At 41.5% G+C, this 21,033-nt stretch overlaps 1 protein-coding gene across 6 annotated transcripts in view; it reads right to left on the minus strand.

The window, feature by feature from the left end:
- The window catches only part of LOC310682367 (uncharacterized protein C8orf34 homolog), an 86,384-nt gene that overhangs the window by 22,613 nt on the left and 42,738 nt on the right, over window positions 1–21,033 (minus strand). For all 6 annotated transcript variants that reach the window (XM_083451103.1, XM_083451106.1, XM_083451102.1 and 3 more), the window contains exons 9-10: window positions 6,117–6,202; window positions 3,054–3,127 (exon numbers count right to left, since the gene is read on the minus strand). In XM_083451103.1, coding sequence (XP_083307229.1) covers window positions 3,054–3,127; window positions 6,117–6,202 — 160 coding nt within the window. The remainder of the gene's footprint in view (window positions 1–3,053; window positions 3,128–6,116; window positions 6,203–21,033) is intronic.

Here is a 21,033-nt window from a genome sequence, read left to right on the forward strand (position 1 = left end):
TCCGTGTTCCTGTGAATCTGTCTCTCTCATTAATCCTGCCTGAGGAGGATATAAGAAGACTGATAACTTTCCAAGCAACTAATGAAATACTCTGCATGCAGGGTAATTCACGTCATTCATTTTCCTCCTAGAGTTCACCAACTGTTCAATCTTTTTGTTCCATGAGCTTTTTTCAGGCACATGTTGCAAACGAGTCAACCTTTTTCATGTAATCTAAAAATAATAATCCTCCTCAGAGCTTTGTTGCAATATTGACAGCTATTTTTAATCCCTATGTCCAACATTAAGGTCCGTTCTACTTGAAATGCCATGTAATTGAAATTACAAGCTTTCTGCTCTGTATAGCAGGCAGCATGCCAGCACATTTTTACGCCAAAATCATACTGAGCAAGTCCTTCCCAAACCATGATTCATGCTGATGCGGACAGGGAAAACCTACACAAATGGCTGCATGTAATAAGACAGACAGAAGCAATGCTTTTGCTTTTAAGAACTGGTAATTCTGAGATTGAAAATCTTACGTTATTGCTGAAGATAGCAAAGGTTCAAATACTGTGCTGATTTTCCTAAAGAGTGGCCCTTTTACTAATAGAGTTATATACATTTAAGATAGAAAGTTACATATACACCCCCTATTTGGTAAAGAAACGAAGGCCAGGAATCTAAACAAGAAGTCTTCAGGTCAGTAGTTTTTTTGGGTTACCTTAGAGGCATCAGCAAAGCCAATGAACACTTACCATAGCTTCCTTTACAAATCCTCATGATACAAAGGCAAATTATATGGTAGAATCATCTAAAAAGATGTATGTGGTAAATGGTCTGTTTTGGTGAAACGTAATATTTGCTCTTTATTTCCCATTGCAAATAGTCACTACATTTCCAATTAGCACCACTTCTCTGATTGTCCCATTCTCTGCCCTCTCCAAAGCCACAAAAAACACAACCAGTTTTCATCTCCCCTCATCCTAAATCTTCATTTTTCCTCAGCTGAGTTTCAAGCAGGCATGATATTCAAAACAACGGAAACTTTAGGAAAAAGAAAAACTATCAAGAGATAAATTGATATTGAATTGCTTTGTAACGACAGGAAAACACATTATATGTTGTCTTGTAGATGCCACTAGCCTATTTGAAAACCCAGGATGACCCCTTCAACTCTTGACTTCCAGAATTTACAGGATCATTGCACTGCTGAAATCAGCACTTGGCTGAGACTGTGTGTTCTTTCCAGATGTGAATGTCTGCGGCTGAAGAAATATGAAAGGCTAGAACATAAAAATTTTATCCCAAGATGCTGGGGGAAAAAAGACTTGGTTTGATGTTTTGGAGAAGGTTTTAAAGTAGGTTACTTCACAGATAACTTCCTTATTTATACATTAGCCACCTAAGCTAAAAGCAGATATAGAAAACAAAAGCACATGCACCAAATTACAAATAAAACATAAAAAATAGTACAACTGGTAAACCTAAGGACAATGAGCTATTTATGTGCCAATAAGGAAAAGGCAATGAAGATAAAACTCTTTGTTTGTATAAAGGAAGGAACAGTGCCATCCGGAAAAAGAAATAATAATGGAACTTTGAAACTGTGGGCCAAAACAGACAAATCATGGGAATTTCATAAATTGGATATCCCAACACTTACATTTAATTTCAGAGGTGCCTAGGAGCATCCCTTAACCAGACTGGAGATGCAGCACTGGAAGAAGAGAGAATATAATCTCTCTACCTATGTCATTTCTCTGCTCTGAATTGCCACCCAACAGCAGAAGATACAGAGATTTCCACAGTGTGACTAATAGTAATGGGGTGGGTGATTTAGATCAGGGAAATGACATATGGCAGGGAAAGGGTTTCTGTTTGCTGCTCCCATTTAATTTGAGAATTCTCCCATGGCTGCTTGTTGAACCGAAAACAGTGGGAATCTGATCATAGTTCTCCTGCATCTCATCTATTTTGGTCTTGTAAAAAAAAAATTGAAAACATAAACTTAAGTACCAATGTGAACTGGGCAGAAGAATAGGAGTTAGAAGTAAATTAAGAGTTATGAACAAAAAGCCATGAGGATTATTTATTTAATTAGAGCATTTTTACCCTGCTCTTCATCCAAAATGGCTCTCAGCACAGCTTATTAAAATCAGGAGTGAGGCATATCGTATATATACCACAAGTGACAAATGCCCCATTTTCTTTTTAACCGATGCGGAACAATATGCTTTGGACTCAAATTTTGCACTGCATTGCAAAATAACCTTGACTGAAGTTGCATCGTTCATGGATAAAAGTTCGCAAGCGCTTAAGCTTTTCCGTGATGGTAACAAGTGTGAGGAGGTTATGCTGTTATATAAACTCATTTTAAGAAATGAATGTCAGTACATTTATTTGATTTAGTTTCTGAAAATCAAGGGAGGCTGAAATGAGTACAAGATGTGTCATTAAAACTTGCTTTCTTGGTTGTAATAAAACACCTTATGAAAAACAGTACCTATTTTTGTGGAGAACAAGCCACTGCACACTCTTGCACAAGCCAACAAAAATAGATTATACGATTTAGTTTGACAGAGAACACTATCATAGCTATACTTACATCACAATATAGTATTAAAAATATAGCATATGATCCAGCCAGTTCAGAATTTTTAAGGTGGATTCATTTCAGTTGCAAAGCAGATGCCTAACACGCCTCCTATTACAGGTTTTTAAAGTGCTTACCTTTGTCTTGATTCTGCCAATATATCTTTAAAATTACATATTAAAAATTAACTTTAAAAATCCTAAGCTCTTGCAAAACTGGAAGTACATGTTTATACATAAACACTGACAGTTATACATGCTGAATATTCTGATTGACTCTGAAAACTTGAACCAACCAATTGGTTAAATGTGATTTATATTCTGGTCCAGCACTCAGGGAATGTGATCCAGTATTCCCTTCAGTTTCATGCCGAATGTATTCAAGTTAATCTAGAAAAACTGAGGGGTTTTTTTGTATTTATTTACAGAATTTGTGTTCATAAAACTGAAGACAGCATATATAGGGTCCTTATTCTTACCTGCTCTGCTGCTTGGAGTACATTCTCCAATTCATCACTGCTTTCCATTGAAATTTCTGCTCCAGGCACTGATGCTGTTTTAAAAGATGGGGGATAAACCAGTAAAGAATAATGAACAACATTTTTTATTATTGTGCACTCCCTGCACACCAACTGCAGCTGTGGAGATGAGCATCTGCTTCTGGGTTTAAACTAATCATAGCTCCCCATTATGTTTGAACTCAGGGAAGTGTGGCTAGTTTATGTTTAGTGAAAAGACCAGTATCGTACATTATGGTTTGAAGCTGGCTTGTTTCAATCAACTGGAGCTAAGCCAACCACATTGATTCCAAGCGCTGATATCACAAGGAACTCTGGTTTGTTTAATACTGGAAATAAAAGGTCTGATCTCCCTTTTGCAGCCATGCTAGGAGAGGGGAGGAAAGAGTACACAAAAGAAAGAGTATCCTGTTGTAATAAACCTCAGCATCAGCTGATCTAGGCTTGGCATGGCTTAATTAAAACTGGGTTGCCAAAGAAGTCTCCTCTGATAATGAAAGCTTCTTTAAGTAACTTCATAGCTGTGTAAGTGATTTCTTGACTTCTCATCTAAGAAACAATTTACAGTAGCACTGGAGGTGGCAGCAGGGCACCAGCAGTGCCATCCCAATGGCCACAATGCATTGACCCAGACACAGAAGGGATGGGGAGGGAGCTCTGAGTTGTTGGTAGCATCATCCTCGTTCTGGCAAATGCAGCTCTGCTGCTGAATATTTGGGCAAATACCATTGATTTGTGTCAGTTGACCCAAAATCTGCATTTGCTAGCCTTTGAATATATTTGTAACTTGCATGAACCAACCATTCATTGCTCAACATGGAAAAGTGGCAAATTTCCAATAAAATATCAGATGACAGAACAGCATTGTGAATGGAAGATTTACTACAATATGGAAGACATTAGGGCTTCAAACCTTTTTAAAGGATGTGATAAACACTTATCCCACCACATCACAGTGCGCACAGTGTTCATTCATATTGAAAAAACGTTGTGGGAAAGTCATTTTACAGACCTTTCTGTATCACGCATAGTTATTTTAACACAGCCTATATATTGCCATCCATGCATTGCCTTATTAACTGGGGCCAGTTTGCTTTGCTTTGCCACATGATGAGCAAATAGCTTTGCTCAGGAGTGATAACAATGTTAATCCAGAAATAATTGCTATTGTCAGAAAATACTGTTGGACTTATGTTCTGATGAAGCAATTATTATCTATGAACAGCAGACTGAAATCATGGAATCCAGAACTAATGATTATGCAAGTATTTATATATATCTACATATAATTTTAATTAAAAAACTGACCCACTGGCTATGTGTTACATTAATCACGTGGACCCACAAATGTTTGCATAACTAGCATTAACTATTGACATAATATATTATGTAGATATATATTGCAAATCATAGTTCACATGGTAATAATATACTGGACCCCAAAATTTGTTGATTGGACGCAACATTAATGTTAAATTACGAAAGGTGAAACAACACCTTGAATATTCATACTACCTGACACAGGGTCTGTATCATGGCCATTACATCTTGGTCCAGTGTTACTCCAAGGTGGACTCTGATTTAGATTACCAAAAAGTCACTTAACTCTTTGTACCCCTTTCTATACCATCTGGGCCTGAGGAAGTGTTCCCCCATCAAGACTCCCCTGTAACTTCTCCTGTTCCTTAGCTATCTAGGAAAATGTGACCTCAGAATAAGTTACAGGCTCTTTAAGGATTGCATGACAGCTCTGCTTAGAGGAGAGGAGGCACTGGAAGGGAAAGCCTCATGAGCCTTCTTGTGTTTTCGTATGACCCTGATCCTTTACTGAGGAAACATCACCATAATAGTTTTTGTTATTGTTAATAATAATTCCCTGCCATTCACCAGCAGGTCCCAGGGCTGGTTACAACAATTTAAAATTCAGTATGAAGAACAATTAAAACAATTAAAGTAAGGAATATTGTGAATCCTGGAAACACAGGTCTCAGTGTCAGGGTAACACGTATCTCATGGTAAAGAGATGCATCCTCAGTGTTTACTAAAAGCTGCGTAGTGAGTAGCACCTTTGTGGGGAGAGAATTCCATAGCTGGTGGAAGTTTATGAGTTATGGGCAGCTCCATGTTCAGTGCATTGCAATCCAATCTGGCATTGCCAGAGGGTGGAGTACTATGGTCAAGTCATCTCTGCCCAAAAGGAGACGTATCTGAACAGCTCCAGTTGGAACTGGAAATAGGCAGGCCTATTCTTCCAAACCTTAGTCAGCAGGGTTCACTGGGAGCTGCCTAGGGTCCCGCCTTGCCTTTGCCCAGGCTAGTAATTCCCCCACAAGCCCCCAGAATACCAGTTTAGATATTCTAAACTTCATGAAACTGCCATCCCCCATAAGACTCATTTAGTTGTGAGCTCTATAGCAATATTCCTTACACTGAATCAGATCAGCAGCTATCAGGATTTCAGATAGGGTTCTTTTCCAATCCTACCTGGAGAGGCTAGAAACTGAACCTGGAACTTTTGCATGCAAAGCAGATGGTCTGCTCCTACTGACCTTTGGCACTTCCCAGTTCTGGATTTTTAGCAAATTCATAAAGAACAAACTGCCACAGGAGAGGTATTTTGAGTGTAATCACATTGTGCCTGCTAACTAAGTTATACATCATTATCCAAACAGCAGAGATAAGCACTTTAATTCTGCAAAGCCTCAGCATTGTGCTGGTGTCTTCAAAAAGCAGAGTTGCATCAGCGTTTTCCACACAGTGTTAAGTCTAATCTCAACGGGGAGTGGAGTGTGAAGATTAGTGAGAGCAAAGAAAACAAACTTAAATAGTAATGAACAGGGTCTGATGAGCTAAATTTCTTTCCACACATTACTACAATTTGGTAACTGAAAAAGGAATTTACCTCCCACCAAAACCGGTCTTAAAAAGTTTCCCAGCAGATATTCTCGAATGTGTTTTTATCAGTATGTATTGAGTCGTTCAGATTATTCCATGCGAGGTAGCATAGGTCTTTCAAGAACTTACCGACAGACTGTGGCACTTCTTGCTCAAGAGTCTGAGACGCAACAGATACATCCTCTGTTCTTTCTGCCAAGTTATCTCCTTGCAGTCTAGGATGATTGAAATGGAAACAATTTTGAAGTTATATGGAACATTCCAATGCACAAGACAATTGGACAGCTGCCAGCTTGCACTGCTAAGCACCAGTAGGAGGCTGATGCCCTTACAAAAGTGTTGAAAGACCTTGAGCTGGAGGCTGCTGGCTGATAATTTAGTGCCTTACAGGTACGCAGCTGCTACTGGTGCCCAACATGGGCTGTTGATACTTTGGCTTGTATCTGCAGTGGATACTATTATTTTATTTATTAAATTTATATACCACCCTTCATCCAAGGATCTGAGGTACGAACTGGACCTGCATGCAGCTTGGGCAGCACTCTCCATACCTCTAGTAAGGGCTCTGGGTCCTCCTCCTCTCACACAGGTGCTCTGTGGTGGAAGCTAGTAGCTGCACAGTGAAACCTCTCAAAAGCCACCATTGAGTCTATACCTTACCATGTAATTCATTGAAAACATTAGTTGTACAAAGTATATCTTTTAAAACATTAATTAATATTCCTATCAAAAATACGTATTAGCTCTTTCCCCGTTTGCCTCTCCCTGACAACTGCACTGATCAAGTCTGGTACAATGGGTTGGTTAACGTATTTGTTCAGTCTCAGTGATTTTGCTAAACCATTTCTGAGACTAAACTAACATTCCCCAATTCCTCATGGCTTACTGGCTGGGATGTTTTAGGTAGCAAACACTTGGTGTATGGATGCAGATTCATGCTCATGGAAGATTGGAGAGCTGGACTGGATGAGCTTCTGATTTGCAAAGTACTAAAATATCACACATTTAGACCACATAGGAAAGAGAACTTAAGTAGAAAAGATTTCTTATCCGCAATTTTCAAAAGCTTTATTCACAGTCACAGTATTTTCTAAGACTCAGTAATTATTGAAGTTATCTGAGCAATAGCAAGCCTGTAGCTTCTTGTTTTGCTTTCTCTCTCTCTCTCTATATATTCATATATTCTTGGCATCTGTTCTTTTTCCTTTTTTAAAAAAAGTTATGCTTTCTATAAATATAGCTGTTAATTACAAATGAAATTCATAGCCTTTAAAAAAATGTATGATGTATTTCAGGAACACCGGAAATATCCAACCTCATAGGTGGGCTTCTCTCTACAGTGCCAAATTACTTGGCAGGAATTTCAGTAATATAGAATAAGAAATATTGATCAAAGACAAATACGCCTTGTTCCCCCCCCCCCACACACACATGTAATGGAAAAGAGGACATAGAAGACACATATCTACACTGGATGGGTGCAGATACTAACTAAAATCAGGCCCGGTGACACCCAGAAACATGGGTTCGGCAGCTGATGAGGGCCCACAGTCATTTTCTTCCAGTCTTCTGTTCCTCAGACGTGAGTTTTTGTTTCCTCAATTCGTGCCACAACTGGCACTGGCATATTGTGCTGGTCCAGGGGGGAGGTTACCGTGGGGCGAGGTCCAGGACCTGAGTCGAGAGTCGGCAGACAGTCCTCCACGGGCGAAGCGGGGTCAACAGCGAGGAGCCGGGCAAGGACAGGAACTCTGGGGGAACCGGACTGGGTGCTGGCCGAAACAGCTCTTCAATGACGTTGCTCCCGCAACCTGGGACCGGGCTGACTGGCCTTTATCTTCTCTGAGGCCAGGGGCAGTCCCGGCCCCCAGGAGACCCACCTCTCCTGGCCTTAAGGCGAGCACTCCTCCTGGGAGAAACCAGTTCCCTCCGCCTCTCTGCCCTGAGCCTCTGCAGTTCAGGAAAGGCTGAACGGTTACTGGACCCAGGGGGAGACTCACCTGTAGGCACTGAGTCCTCAACCACCTCCGGAGCCAGAGTGGATTCACCTGGTGCCTGCTCCTGAGGATCAGGCACAGGTGCAGGCGCTTCAAAATCAAGGCCCTGCCCCAGTTCAGCCGGCCCTGGAGGCGGGGACTCCTGTGCAGGCTGGGATTCCTCCAGTTCAGCCTCTGAATCGGATCCCCAGGCCATCACACATATCCTTGGATGTCCAAGACTGAACTTCCTATCTTTCCTCCTAAGCCTGATCCCCTTGTACACTTTCTTTATCCACAGGCAATGTTATTATCCACTCCTGAACATGCACAGAGCCTTGGCTTTATCTTTGCCTCCTCTCTGCAAATTTCTGTTCTATGTACTAGATTGTCTCACTTTGGCTTCTTCTAGGGAAGGGCAAGGCTGTCAGTTAAGGTTTCCCTGAGTTGCTTTCTCTCAGTAAAGCAACCAAGTTGGAGGCTTTAAAAGAAGATTCGACAAATTCACGAAGATTTACCACATTATTTTCATTTTTGTATGCATTACTTGGCTGGAGAACTGTATTGCAAAATTCAGAGAAGTGTGAATTTCAAAATTCCAAAAACATCGAAAAAACGAAGATCATGGCCACTGGGCCCATCACCTCCTGGCAAATAGAAGGGGAGGAAATGGAGGCAGTGAGAGATTTTACTTTTTTGGGCTCCGTGATCACTTCAGATGGTGACAGCAGTCACAAAATTAAAAGACGCCTGCTCCTTGGGAGAAAGGCGATGGCAAACCTAGATAGCATCTTAAAAAGCAGAGACATCACCTTGCCAACAAAGGTTTGTATAGTTAAAGCCATGGTTTTCCCAGTAGTGATGTATGGAAGTGAGAGCTGGACCATAAAGAAGGCTGATAGGCGAAGATTTGATGCTTTTGAATTATGGTGCTGGAGGAGACTCTTGAGAGTCCAATGGACTGCAAGAAGATCAAACCTATCAGTTCTTAAGGAAATCAGCCCTGAGTGCTCACTGGAAGGACAGATCCTGAAGCTGAGGCTCCAATACTTTGGCCACCTCATGAGAAGAGAAGACTCCCTGGAAAAGGCCCTGATGTTGGGAAAGATTGAGAGCACAAGGAGAAGGGGACGACAGAGGACGAGATGGCTGGACAGTGTTCTCGAAGCTACAAACATGAGTCTGACTAAACTGCGGGAGGCAGTGGAAGACAGGAGTGCCTGGCGTGCTCTGGTCCATGGGGTCACGAAGAGTCGGACACGACTAAACAACAACAACAACAAGCAGTGTTTTAGTTCTTGTATTGCTTTGGAAAGTGTGAATTAGACAGGTTTGCCTTTCAATGCCAGGTGAAGAGAATTTCTCCCCTGCCCTTAGTCTCTTCACACCTATCCAGGACTCAGCTGCTAAAATAATTTGCTGCTGGACTCTCACTGCTCCACCATGTAAGCATGGAACTAGTGGGAAATGAGCATTTTAAACCCCAGTGTGATGTTCCACCTTATATCCCTACGCTGGCTTCCTAAATCCAACACAGGCTCCTTGCCCTTACCTTCAAAACCATTCATAGCCTTGCATCCACCTGATACATCCACACTTATATCCTGATATTTCCCTGCCTGTGATCTTCATTATTCCAGCTCTAAGCACCTACTTCTAGCTCCCACCATTTCACCCTTGCTGTACTGTATGCTTGGAACTACCACCTCAGGATAAGAGATTTCACCTCTCCAGCTTTATTCTTTCTCAAAACCCACTTTTCAGTGAAGCCTATGGCTAGTTCCCATGCTCTACTGTAATTATATCTGGGCACATGTCTCTTAAACAGCTGAATATTGCTCCTCTTCTTACTCCATCCTCCATTTTCCTCCTCAGCAATGTCAGGGAACTGCCATCGGCTCAGGGGGGAGAGAGGAAAGGCCGGGTGGATTACAGAGAGCCCCCAAAGAGCGTGGTAAGCAGCTCCTCCTCAGCGGAGGAGAGTAACCACACCTCCAGTGGAGAGGAGGTTCAGGGCTCGGAGGAGGCGAGGCGGTGCCGGGACACCTTGCCAGGGCAAAGCGGGGAGGAGAGAGGTCCTCCGTTACCCACGCCCTCCTTGCGCAGTAAGCTTTCGCGCCGAGAGGGGAGGCTCAGACTGGGCGTCAAGAAACTACTTTGCTGGGGAAGGTTTAAGGACCTCCCACTCACAGATTCTGCCAGTGAATGAGCCAGCCACAGGAGACTGGCGACCTGAACAGATAAAGTTTATTTTGGCATCAAAAGCAAGGCTTCACAGCCAAGCAGGGAGGCATTTGCCTGCTTGCTCTCGAGCAACCCCTTGGAATCCTTACAAGCAATCAGACTGATGAGTGCTATACCAGCTTCTTCTTCTAAGGCTTCTTCAAAGGTAGACCCACATATTATGCATTGCAAAAATCTAACCCAGAAATTACCAGAACACAGACAACAATAGGTAGGCTACTATCTGGGGCCATCAGTTGAAGTTGACAAAAGGCACTCAATGCCACTGTGGCCACTTATGTCTCAAGTGACAGTAATGGATCCAGAAGGACCCGCAAGGGACGTACATGCTCCTGGCAAAATAAAAATGTAAAATGAATAACTGAATCCTTATCTATGTCACACAGGTGGTATCAAGGCCACATTTTCTTTCCAGTTTTAAACAGGGTTTTATGTGAACAACAAGTATATAAAAGTGTATCATATTACTTGTTTTACTTTCTGCAGCCACTCCTAAAAATGTTCATGAAATGTCATCAGAGTTGGAAACAGACAATTGTTTTGTGGAATTAACTATGGGCTTTCTTTTTTGTGTTCTTTCTGATAAAACCTCATCCATTTCACTCTTCCGATAACTTTTAATATAGAAGACTATCTGGGAACTGTAAGCAATTACTCATTACAGCCTGAAGCTCTAGGGAAGTCAGTTGCTAATTCTACAGCAGATTATCACAATATGAAAGAATGTTCATTTAAAGTTTGGCAATAGTTTCCACATCTTGCAGAGTTTTAGAAATGTGAGACACGATCCATCTGGAACATCTACATAACTTCTTTTTTCCCAGTGCCCATAATCATAAAACATAAATATGTTAACATAGCCTGAATTTCATTTTGTATTTCCTGAAATGGTTTTCAGTGAGCTGAGCTCATTCCTGTACATATTCAGGGATTACTAAAAACAACAGCGACTTAAAGATTCATCAATGAAGAAGCACAACACATGATTCTAGTGATGCCCCAATTAGTGTAGTCCTTTGAGTTGAAATACGAATTTCTGTGATTTAAAATTCCCATCTTCAGGTATTTCCAAGTCTGGCTCAGGTTTTAATTTGAACCAGAGAAGAATGTCTCCTTCCACCACCTCTCTGCTCCTCTCCCCTTCCCCATAGCAATGTCTCAGGCATTAGGATCTCAGGAACATGTAATTTTCCTATTGTACCAGTTACTGCTCCCTTCCTCCTCCTCCTCCTCCTCCTCCTCCTCCTCCTCCTCCTCTTTAGTTACCCTATTGCATCTATTCATGTTTACTTTCTCATCCCATCACCATTGCTGCCTCAAATTCCCTGCTATCCCTTACATCTCAAGATAAAAAGCAAAAAAACCAACTAAGTGGCTTCCTTGATTTTGCTGCAGACCAGGGTAGGCATGGGAAAGGTTTGGCCATTGCAGGACCACCACAAAACACTTTTGTCAGCAACCATACTATCCTTTCCAAGACTCCACTCTCTTTACTCCTACCAGTGCTAGTCACAGATCAGTCACCATTTGAGCACTGGAACCTACTAAGTATACCAAAAGGTGTTTCTTTCCCCTGCTAGCTCACCCCACTGCACTGAATGCTTCTTTAGAGGGTTTCCCTACCTTCAGGACAGGTCCTTTGGAGAATATGCAGAGCTCAGATTGGTGAGAGAAAGGGAGAGAGACTTGCTTTGCATGAGGAGTGCCAAGCTCAATAGTCCTACAGATCCTGGGCCATATCTATGTGAATGTATATTATACATGAAGGGTGAAAATATACATTATACATGGAAGTAGTCTGAATGCTCATTCTCTGCCCTAAAAGCAAATCCCTCAGAATTTCAAGAATGGAGGTTGAAGCTATTTCTACCACACCCTTCAAATTTATGCCTATCTTATTTTAGTTTTGTTAATGCAATGTGATGGCCCTAGACTAGGCTCCCCATGCTATCAGAGAAGGGATCCAATGACAAAGGGTGTGGAAGACTGGGTTTAGGAGCCCTCTGAGGAGAAAGCCTCCGAATCAACCCGCCTATAGGATGCTCCCATGGAAGGGAAGCTCCAATGGTGATGTATCCATCCACGCTGCATGGGGAGGTAGTCTTACTTTCCTCCTGTGACTCAAAAGACTCATTCCCTTGAAAGTGTCCGCTCCACCGCTGTAAGACATTCACCTTCCTGCGGGACTATTTGAGGTCATAGTTGATTCTAGACTATTGGTGGAGCAACATTTCAAGCACTGTTTCCTTAAATTGCATCCAGTTTAACCTTGAAACCAGCTGCCACAATGTGCTGTCCATGGTCCTGACCACCACAGTCTATCCTGGACTCTTGCTGCAAACTTCTGTAGGCTCCAGCCTATAATAGGACACTTAGATTAACCTTATACAAAACTACCTGAGTGTAAGCCTCATTGAAGTGAACAGGGCTTACTTCTGAACAGACATATATGGGATTGTGCTGCTAAGCACATATTTAGGGAATGCTCAGCCATGCAAGAACTGTATTGGGTAAATGAGCCATGAGTCACCTAGATTTTGGAGGATATACATATGTGTTGGTTTAGTTTTGGAAGTCTGATTTGTCACATTTTAATGGGTTTTAAAATATGCATTCCCCTCTAGTTTATTTAGAAAAAGGAGCATCTATTATTTACAGACCACTTACTATAGTAAATGGTGCTATAGGCCACATACTATAGCAATAGGCACAAATAAAACTTTAAGACCTCAATATTATCTTAATATGAAATACCGTGGTACCTTGGTTCTCGAATTTAATCTGTTCTGGGAGTCCATTTGACTCCCGAAACGGTTCAAAAACCAAAGCACAGCTTCCAATTGGCTGCAGGAGTTTCCTGCACTCAATCGGTAGTTGTGGAAGCCACGTTGGACATTTGGCTTCTGAAAAATATTTGCAAACCGGAACACTCACTTCTGGGTTTGTGGCATTCGGGAGCAGATTTGTTTGAGAGCCAAGCCATTCGACTACCAACCTGTACTAACCTTTCTAGGTTTCAGATGTAGGTACAAAATTTCCACTGAAGACTAAAGATTCTCTTTCATTTGATAGGTTATTCAGCCTAACAAATGTCACCGTTACAAAATGCTGTATCAGCAATACTGTAAACCTTTACCTTTGAGTTAAATGACAATATATGTAGACATGAATAGGATAGATAAACATGGAATTACCCTTCTAGAAACAAACAAACAAAACAAAACAAAAAAACAAAACCCATGTGGCATAAAATGACTTAGAAATGCACTGAATTTTGGCATGGGTGTATTTTCTACCACAGCTAATGTTAGCAGTCTGGGTTAGTAAAAACAACAACAAACAAACAACAAACTATCGCTTTTTCACAGAAAAACAGTCAGAGACAGGCCACCAAAGAACACTGGAGTCAAATAATACAAATGATCATGTTTCTCTTGAGAAGCATGCTTACTTGCTACAGGCAAATATAAAGCCTGGTTAAGGAATTAAGGTTTTGTTGTTGTTGTTTGAAAATAAGTTTCATTTTCTATTTTAGATACAAAAGCAAAATCTCAGCTTCCTCTGAAAAATACCAGTAGTGAAAAGTAAACAAAATCTTACTGAAAGCCCTTTATAAATTGCTTCTGATACAAACCAGTGACAGTTGTAATCTGCTATTAAAACAAGCCAATAATAGTAGACTGCTTCTTAGCATTCCAAGCCAGAAAAGTGGGGGCAGATAGAAAACAGCATTTGTATGAGACACATCTCTTCTTTCCCACTGCATCGTTATAAAACCATGCAGAGGAAGTATCCATACATTCTTCTCTTGTTTTCCCCTCCATCCAATAGCTAGCATTAGTATTAGAATTAATGTCCTGTGTAATGGAACTATTCAACCTTTTCTTAAATTTAGCCTGTGTCTGACCTGTCATGTCTGATGAAAAAATATATCAACATTGTCTTAAAATTCTAAAAGGAACATTTTCTTTCTTTCTAAACTGCTGTTTAGCATCCTTCTAACTTACTGCACACACATGGAGCAGATTCGTTTTCTCTTGCTCCAGCAGCTAAGACCTGTACCAAGAGGTTCATATTACAAGAGAGGGGATTTCAGCTCAACATTAGGAAGAGCTTCCTGTCAGTAGAATGTTCAGGAGTGGAAAAGACTGCTGCAGAAGGTGTTGAACTCCCCTTCATTAGAGTTTTTTTAAGCCACAGGAATGATTGTCACCTATTAGGGATGCTTTAGCAGTGGAACTGGACTTTTGAGTCCCTTCCAACTCAATGATTCTACAATCGAGTAGCCTTTTGCTTGGTAAGCAATTTCTCTTTAATTGAGACAATAAAGAAGTTTATTGGAAACTTCTTATATGATTTATTAATTTATATACCATTTCATACCAAAATAGTCTTCTGTTTACAAAAAACTGAAATAAACAATTGCACAAGCATTAAAATATAAACATACATAATTAAGATTGCCGTATCATGTATAGATCTAAAACATGGGAATGGGTTAAATTTCTGAGCAGCTCACAGTCATGACTAGTGATGGGAACTACAATTTCCAGGGTGCAATATAAGGCACAAAAAGCTTGCATATGCTAACGTAAGCCAGAAGAGAACTTTTGAAAGCAGACGACTGGTTTCCTCTAAATATTCAATGAAGTAAATAATGTAAACACCAAGCAGATTCCACACTGAGCCAAATTACAGCAAAGAAACCCATGTAACTGCAATGGAGCAAATTCCTGTTTGTGCCACTACAGTAACCAAATCAATAACGCCAAACTGTAAAGACGCACTGCTAAAAACTGATGCAACACCTGTGTAAACATGCCTCACTTCAAAACTTGTCTTGCTTCCTGAGTTTTACATCCTTTGTTATTGAAAACATAACTCATTCAAAACTGTATCCTCTTCAGTTTCATTATATGAATGAGCTGGAGATGTTTCCAAGTTAGTATATTTACCAATACACCTGCTTGCCCATATTTGTTTGCAATTTGTTTTAAACTGTTTTTAATGCTGGATGTCAAATTGTTGTAACCCTGGGACCTTATGGCAAAGGGTGGCTGGCTATACAGATGATGATGATGATGATGATGATGATGATGATTTTTAGTACTTAAAAATTTATTTAAGGGCACCTATGCTATCAATTTTGTTTCCAAATCCCTACAACATTTCAATGTATCAGACTAAAATGTTTTAATACCTGAGGAAATGTCATACATTGAAATTTTCAGGAGGAAACCTCTTCTGCGAGGGCTTTTTCTTGCATTTTCAAAAGCTATTAAATGTGGTTGCTGAAGAGTTGTAACCCACCCTGGAACCTTAGGGTGAAGGTGATAAATGAAATTACTACTACTACGTATTAGATTCTGCTTCAGAAACAGATGCATTGCTTATAAATGGAAGAGAGGGGAAATACTGCCTTGAAAATTTCCCCATTTTATCTATGAAGTTCTAATGTTATAGATTGTACATTTGTACAATACTATTTGTGTAATGGGATGCGGGTGGCGCTGTGGGTAAAACCTCAGCGCCTAGGACTTGCCGATCGCATGGCTGGCGGTTCGAATCCCCGCGGAGGGGTGCGCTCCCGTTGTTCGGTCCCAGCGCCTGCCAACCTAGAAGTTCGAAAGCACCCCTAAGTGCAAGTAGATAAATAGGTACCGCTTTATAGCGGGAAGGTAAACGGTGTTCCGTATGCTGCGCTGGCTCTCCAGATGCAGCTTGTCACGCTGGCCACGTGACCCGGAAGTGTCTGCGGACAGCGCTGGCTCCCGGCCTATAGAGTGAGATGAGCGCACAACCCTAGAGTCTGGCAAGACTGGCCCGTACGGGCAGGAGTACCTTTACCTTTACCTTTAATTTGTGTAATACACAGTGCGTTAAGTCACAGTCCCATACATGGTTGGTCAATATTAAAGTGTGGTTGTGGTTTAAAAGCATGAAACCAAAAAATACCAAATAGTCAACGGAACAAGCATTTTGATACTTTCTTTACAAAATTAGGCGAACAGGATTCTTGGATAGTCCTCTTAGCAATAATTGCATGTGTCAAAGCAAACAGAAAACACTTGCAGACATTTGTTTTTTAAAGGACTAAAACAACTTTAAGACAGACTCAGTAGGAATATATAATCTCTTAATAGATTATGCAACAGAAGGACAATTAAGACTGCAGTTATTCCTCCTTTTCCTTCACATAGAGAGCAATTCCTTTTGACAGACCCTATAACTCTTTAACAGAGAATGTTTTGATTATCACATCAACTTTTTTTCAATGTTGTTTCTGGATTTACTCAGTGGGAAAATGTGGTCAACTAGGGAAATTCTATGCCCCATGAGATTTTGGTTAAGCTGGAACATAAATCTCCTGTCTTATGTTGTTTGTTTCCCATGACAAAACTAGGGTTTTGGAAATAATGAGACTTAGCCATTTCTTTCAAAAGGGGAAATTCACAGGGAGTTCACCATGAAATTGATTTAGCAGCATGGGATTCAAAACGATAGTAGTTCTTGGTTTATTGCACACATTTTTCATTTAGGCACAATTCAGTAAATAGTTAGCACTACTGAAACCAAACGGGATATAAGTGTGAGTAACTGTGTGCTTATAGCTTTACAGTCTACCCTACATTTGATTGAAAATGTGTTCACTAAATTTGATGTACATTTAGGATTAAGGCCATACAGGCGAATCCTCTATTTGTTTTTTCAGAAGTATGCTCCACAGAAGTCAACAGGACATTTTTTTTTTCCAGTAAAGGAGGTATTAACAAACCTTTTATTCACTTCATAATCCACTGAACTCATGAATTCCTCCACATTTTCATGTCACCAGGAGGCTTCCAATAAAGATTTATGTGACATTTAGCCATCTATTATGAAGCCAAGGTGCAAGTGATGGTAATTATACATGCATCAGGGAGTACTTCTACAAAGATTGCATGAGAAATTATACAGCATGCTAGCTATCTCAATAATTTTGTTGTGACTGGATACATCTCATTTCCATAACATGTTTAGTGTTGTTGATTTTTTTAACGTGTGATTTAGCTAGTTCCAGGTCCAAGTATTTTCAAAGCTTACTAACAAACTGGGCATACATATAGTAGTCTTCTTATAATTTCATTCAGATCATATAATTTGTGACAGTGTGTGATCTAAGGAATTCTATTTATTTTGAAATTACACGTAAGTCATTCTTTTGTATAAAGTTGCAAGCAGAAATTGTCATACTTTTGTGGGTTCAACAAAAAGTGTTTCATTCCCAAGTATCTATTGGCAAGAGCTGCAAGAAAGAGATTTGCTACAGTGAGGATGCAAGTCAAATTCATAAAAAAAATTCCCCTATCATCTTGTAACCTACCTTGAGAATGTTGTATGCGATACTCAACTAGACCCATCAAAATTAATAAAACTAACATAGTCATGTTCATTAATTTCAGTGGATCTTCTCTGAGTAAAACCAATTGACAACCTCGCTTAGCACTTTCTAAATACTCCAAAAATGTAAAACAAAAAATCTGCTCCATGTCTTTTTTATAGTTATAGGTAATCCAGGGTCATGATATATGGAAATCCTCTCACCTGGTTGCAGAACGTACATTAAGATTTATCTGTGAATTGTTATTTATAACCTGCCCTTCATCTATACAGATACAAGAATGGGATATAGCATATAAAAATACACAATAGAATCATAGAATTGAAAGGGACCCTGGGGATCATATAGTCCAAGCCCCAGCGATGCAGGAATATGCAGCTGTCCCATACAGGGATCAAACCTGTATCCTTGGTGTTATCAGCACCATGCTCTAACCAACTGAGCTATCACACTATAATAAAACCATAAAATTCATTTTAACCAATAGGAGCAGCTGAAAACACAGGATAGGCTAACCCAAATGCCAATTAACTAACCACTGAGAACACCTGGGCAAAACAAGTATGTTTTAACTTGATAAAAGTATCAACATCATCCACAGTTTTGAGGCGGGGACAGTCCACAAGTAGGGTGCCACTGTCAAGAAAGCTCTCTCTTGTGACACCACAGGGAGCAGCTCACCCAATGGTGGATCATGGAGAAGAAACTCATTCAACAAACTTAAGGCACAGGCAGGATGATATAGGGAATCCTTCAGATATTTGAGCCCCATGACATTGTGTCATGTTCTTTTACACTGTAGCCTGCATTCAACAGATATCCCTCATCTGTTAAGGTCATCTGATGATGGCGGGTCAGGACTGCTGATCCTTTTAGATTTGTCAGCAGCCTTTGACATGGTCGATCATGATCTTCTGGACCACCGCCTCGCAGACGTGGGGATACAGGGCATAGCCCGTAACTGGTTGTGCTCTTTTATCTCTGGTCGGGGACAGAGGGTGGCACTAGGGAGGGAAATGTCGTCGCGCCACTCCTTGGTGTGTGGAGTGCCGCAGGGCGCAATTCTCTCCCCGATGCTTTTTAACATTTTTATGCGCCCCCTTGCCCAGATTATCCGGAGCTTTGGGCTGGGCTGTCACCAATATGCTGATGACACTCAGCTCTATCTGTTGGTGGATGGCCACACCGACTCGCCCCGAACACACTGACCAGATGCTTGGAAGCTGTGGCTGGATGGTTTCGTGGGAGCCGATTGAAACTAAATCCTTCGAAGACAGAGGTCCTATGGCTAGGTCGGGATGGCATGGGGATGAGGGACCAACTCCCTTCTCTTGCGGGGGCCCAATTAGTGCCATTGCCTTCCGTTAAGAGTTTGGGTGTAATCCCAGAAACTCCAGCGGGTACAGAATGCTGCAGCGAGGCTCCTCACGGGATCTCTGCCATGGGAGAATATTCACCCAGTGCTTTTCAAGCTGCACTGGCTCCCGGTGGAGTACAGGGTGAGATTTAAGGTGCTGCTTTTGACCTTTAAAGCCCTTCACAGCCTAGGACCCTCGTACCTACGGGACCGCCTCTCCTGGTATGCCCCACGGAGAGCCTCAAGGTCCATAAATAACAACACCCTAGTGGTCCCAGGCCCTAAGGAAGTTAGATTGGCTTCAACCAGAGCCAGGGCCTTTTCAACTCTGGCTCCGGCCTTGTGGAACGCTCTGCCTCATGAGACCAGGGCCCTGCAGGATCTGATTTCTTTCCGCAGGGCCTGTAAGACAGAGTTGTTCCGCCTGGCCTTTGGCTTGGAGCCAATTTGATTCCCTCCCTCCCTCTCTTTCTTTTTTCTTTTCCTTCTCCTCCTGCGATGAGGCTACATTTTAATATTTTAATGTTCCATTATTTTAATGTTGTATTTTACTTTTGTTTTTAAGTTGTAATCATACATCTTGTTTTTATTATTGCTTGTAAGCCGCTCTGAGCCTGGCCTTGGCTGGGGCGGGCGGGGTATAAATAAAAATTATTATTATTATTATTATTAAACAGGCCATATGGATCTCAGGGCACTGCATTACTCAAAGAGTCAGTGATTACAGAACAGAAGGTACTTCAAGCCATATCGGATAATTGCACCTAGCAATTGCCACCTACCGTATTTTTCGCTCCATAAGGTGCACCTGACCATAAGGTGCACCTACTTTTTGGGGGGGGGGGATTCAAGAAAAAAAATATGCGGCTCTTGGGGGCTTTTGCGGGAGGTGGGGGAGAGAGCCTCACTCTGTCCCTTCCCCCACCTCCCGCAAAAGCCAGGGATAGCTGCGCGAAGCCTCCCCAGGGCAGTGGGATGAAGGCTCCCCGCTGCCCTGTGGAGGCTTTGCAGGCTACCCCAGAGCTTCTCAGGAGCTTTGCGGGGCTGGCGGGGGAAGCCTGGCTTTCTCCCACCGCCAGCCCCAAAGAGCAGGTAGGGGAGCAGCGGAAATGCTACGTGTAGCCTTCCCGCTGCTCCCTGAACTTGTGGGGATGGCGGGGGAAGCCCAGGTTCCCCCCAGCCCCAGGGATCACACATTCGCTCCATAAGACGCACAGACATTTCCCCTTAGATTTTAAGAGGAAAAAGGTGCGTCTTATGCAGCGAAAAATACGGTAACAGTAGCATCATACACATTCTGCCACTGTGCAATGGGATGGAGAGTATATATCGTATGATCCAAAAAAAGGTTTATAAACAGAGCAAGTACTCATTCATTTATAAATTCTGCTTCTTCTGCAGTCAAGTCCTTCACCCACACTGTAAAAAGGACAAATCCTCACCTCATTTAATCAGGGCAAATTCTGGGGCAGCAGTCAAGGCTAGACAAAGCTCAGAGTTTAACATATAGATAATTCTGTCATCTGAGGGCAGTCAGGTTTTGTCATGCTATTTGGTTGTTTGGGCAGATGAGGCTGAGCATTTTGTTCCATTTGATTTAGCAAAAGACTGACAGAATAGTCTTTTGGTGTAATCAAGAGAGGACTAAAGTATCAGCGGTGACAGCTATGGGTCAGGGATCTAAAACCGCATCTTGATTTATATTGCAGGGTTTAAATCTTAAATGGTGGGGAAGATTTCTCTAACAATGACAACACTACATTATGATTCCGCACGCGAGGGCATGGGGGTATTTCTGGAAGTGTTATTCAATCAGCATCTCCAAGCAGGCATCCGTCAAAAACTGGCAGCCTCAAATCAAAGAGGATGAAGTTTAAAAATAGGACTGGAACATGCTCAAATTTCATCCTGATGCCAACACAGGTTCCCTTTATTTAAAGGTATTTAACTTTATATGGAGTACCACAATAGAATAGCCAGCAGCAGAAGTCAAGAAGTTAGAACTGTCCCACCCCCCCACCCCCCACAAATAATGTTCTTGCTAATCACTTAAATTATTGAGTTTGGCTAGTTTTGTCAGGTGAAATT

The sequence above is a fragment of the Podarcis tiliguerta genome (genome assembly GCF_965153285.1).
Source record: "Podarcis tiliguerta genome assembly, chromosome: 7".
Classification (NCBI taxonomy): domain Eukaryota; kingdom Metazoa; phylum Chordata; class Lepidosauria; order Squamata; family Lacertidae; genus Podarcis; species Podarcis tiliguerta.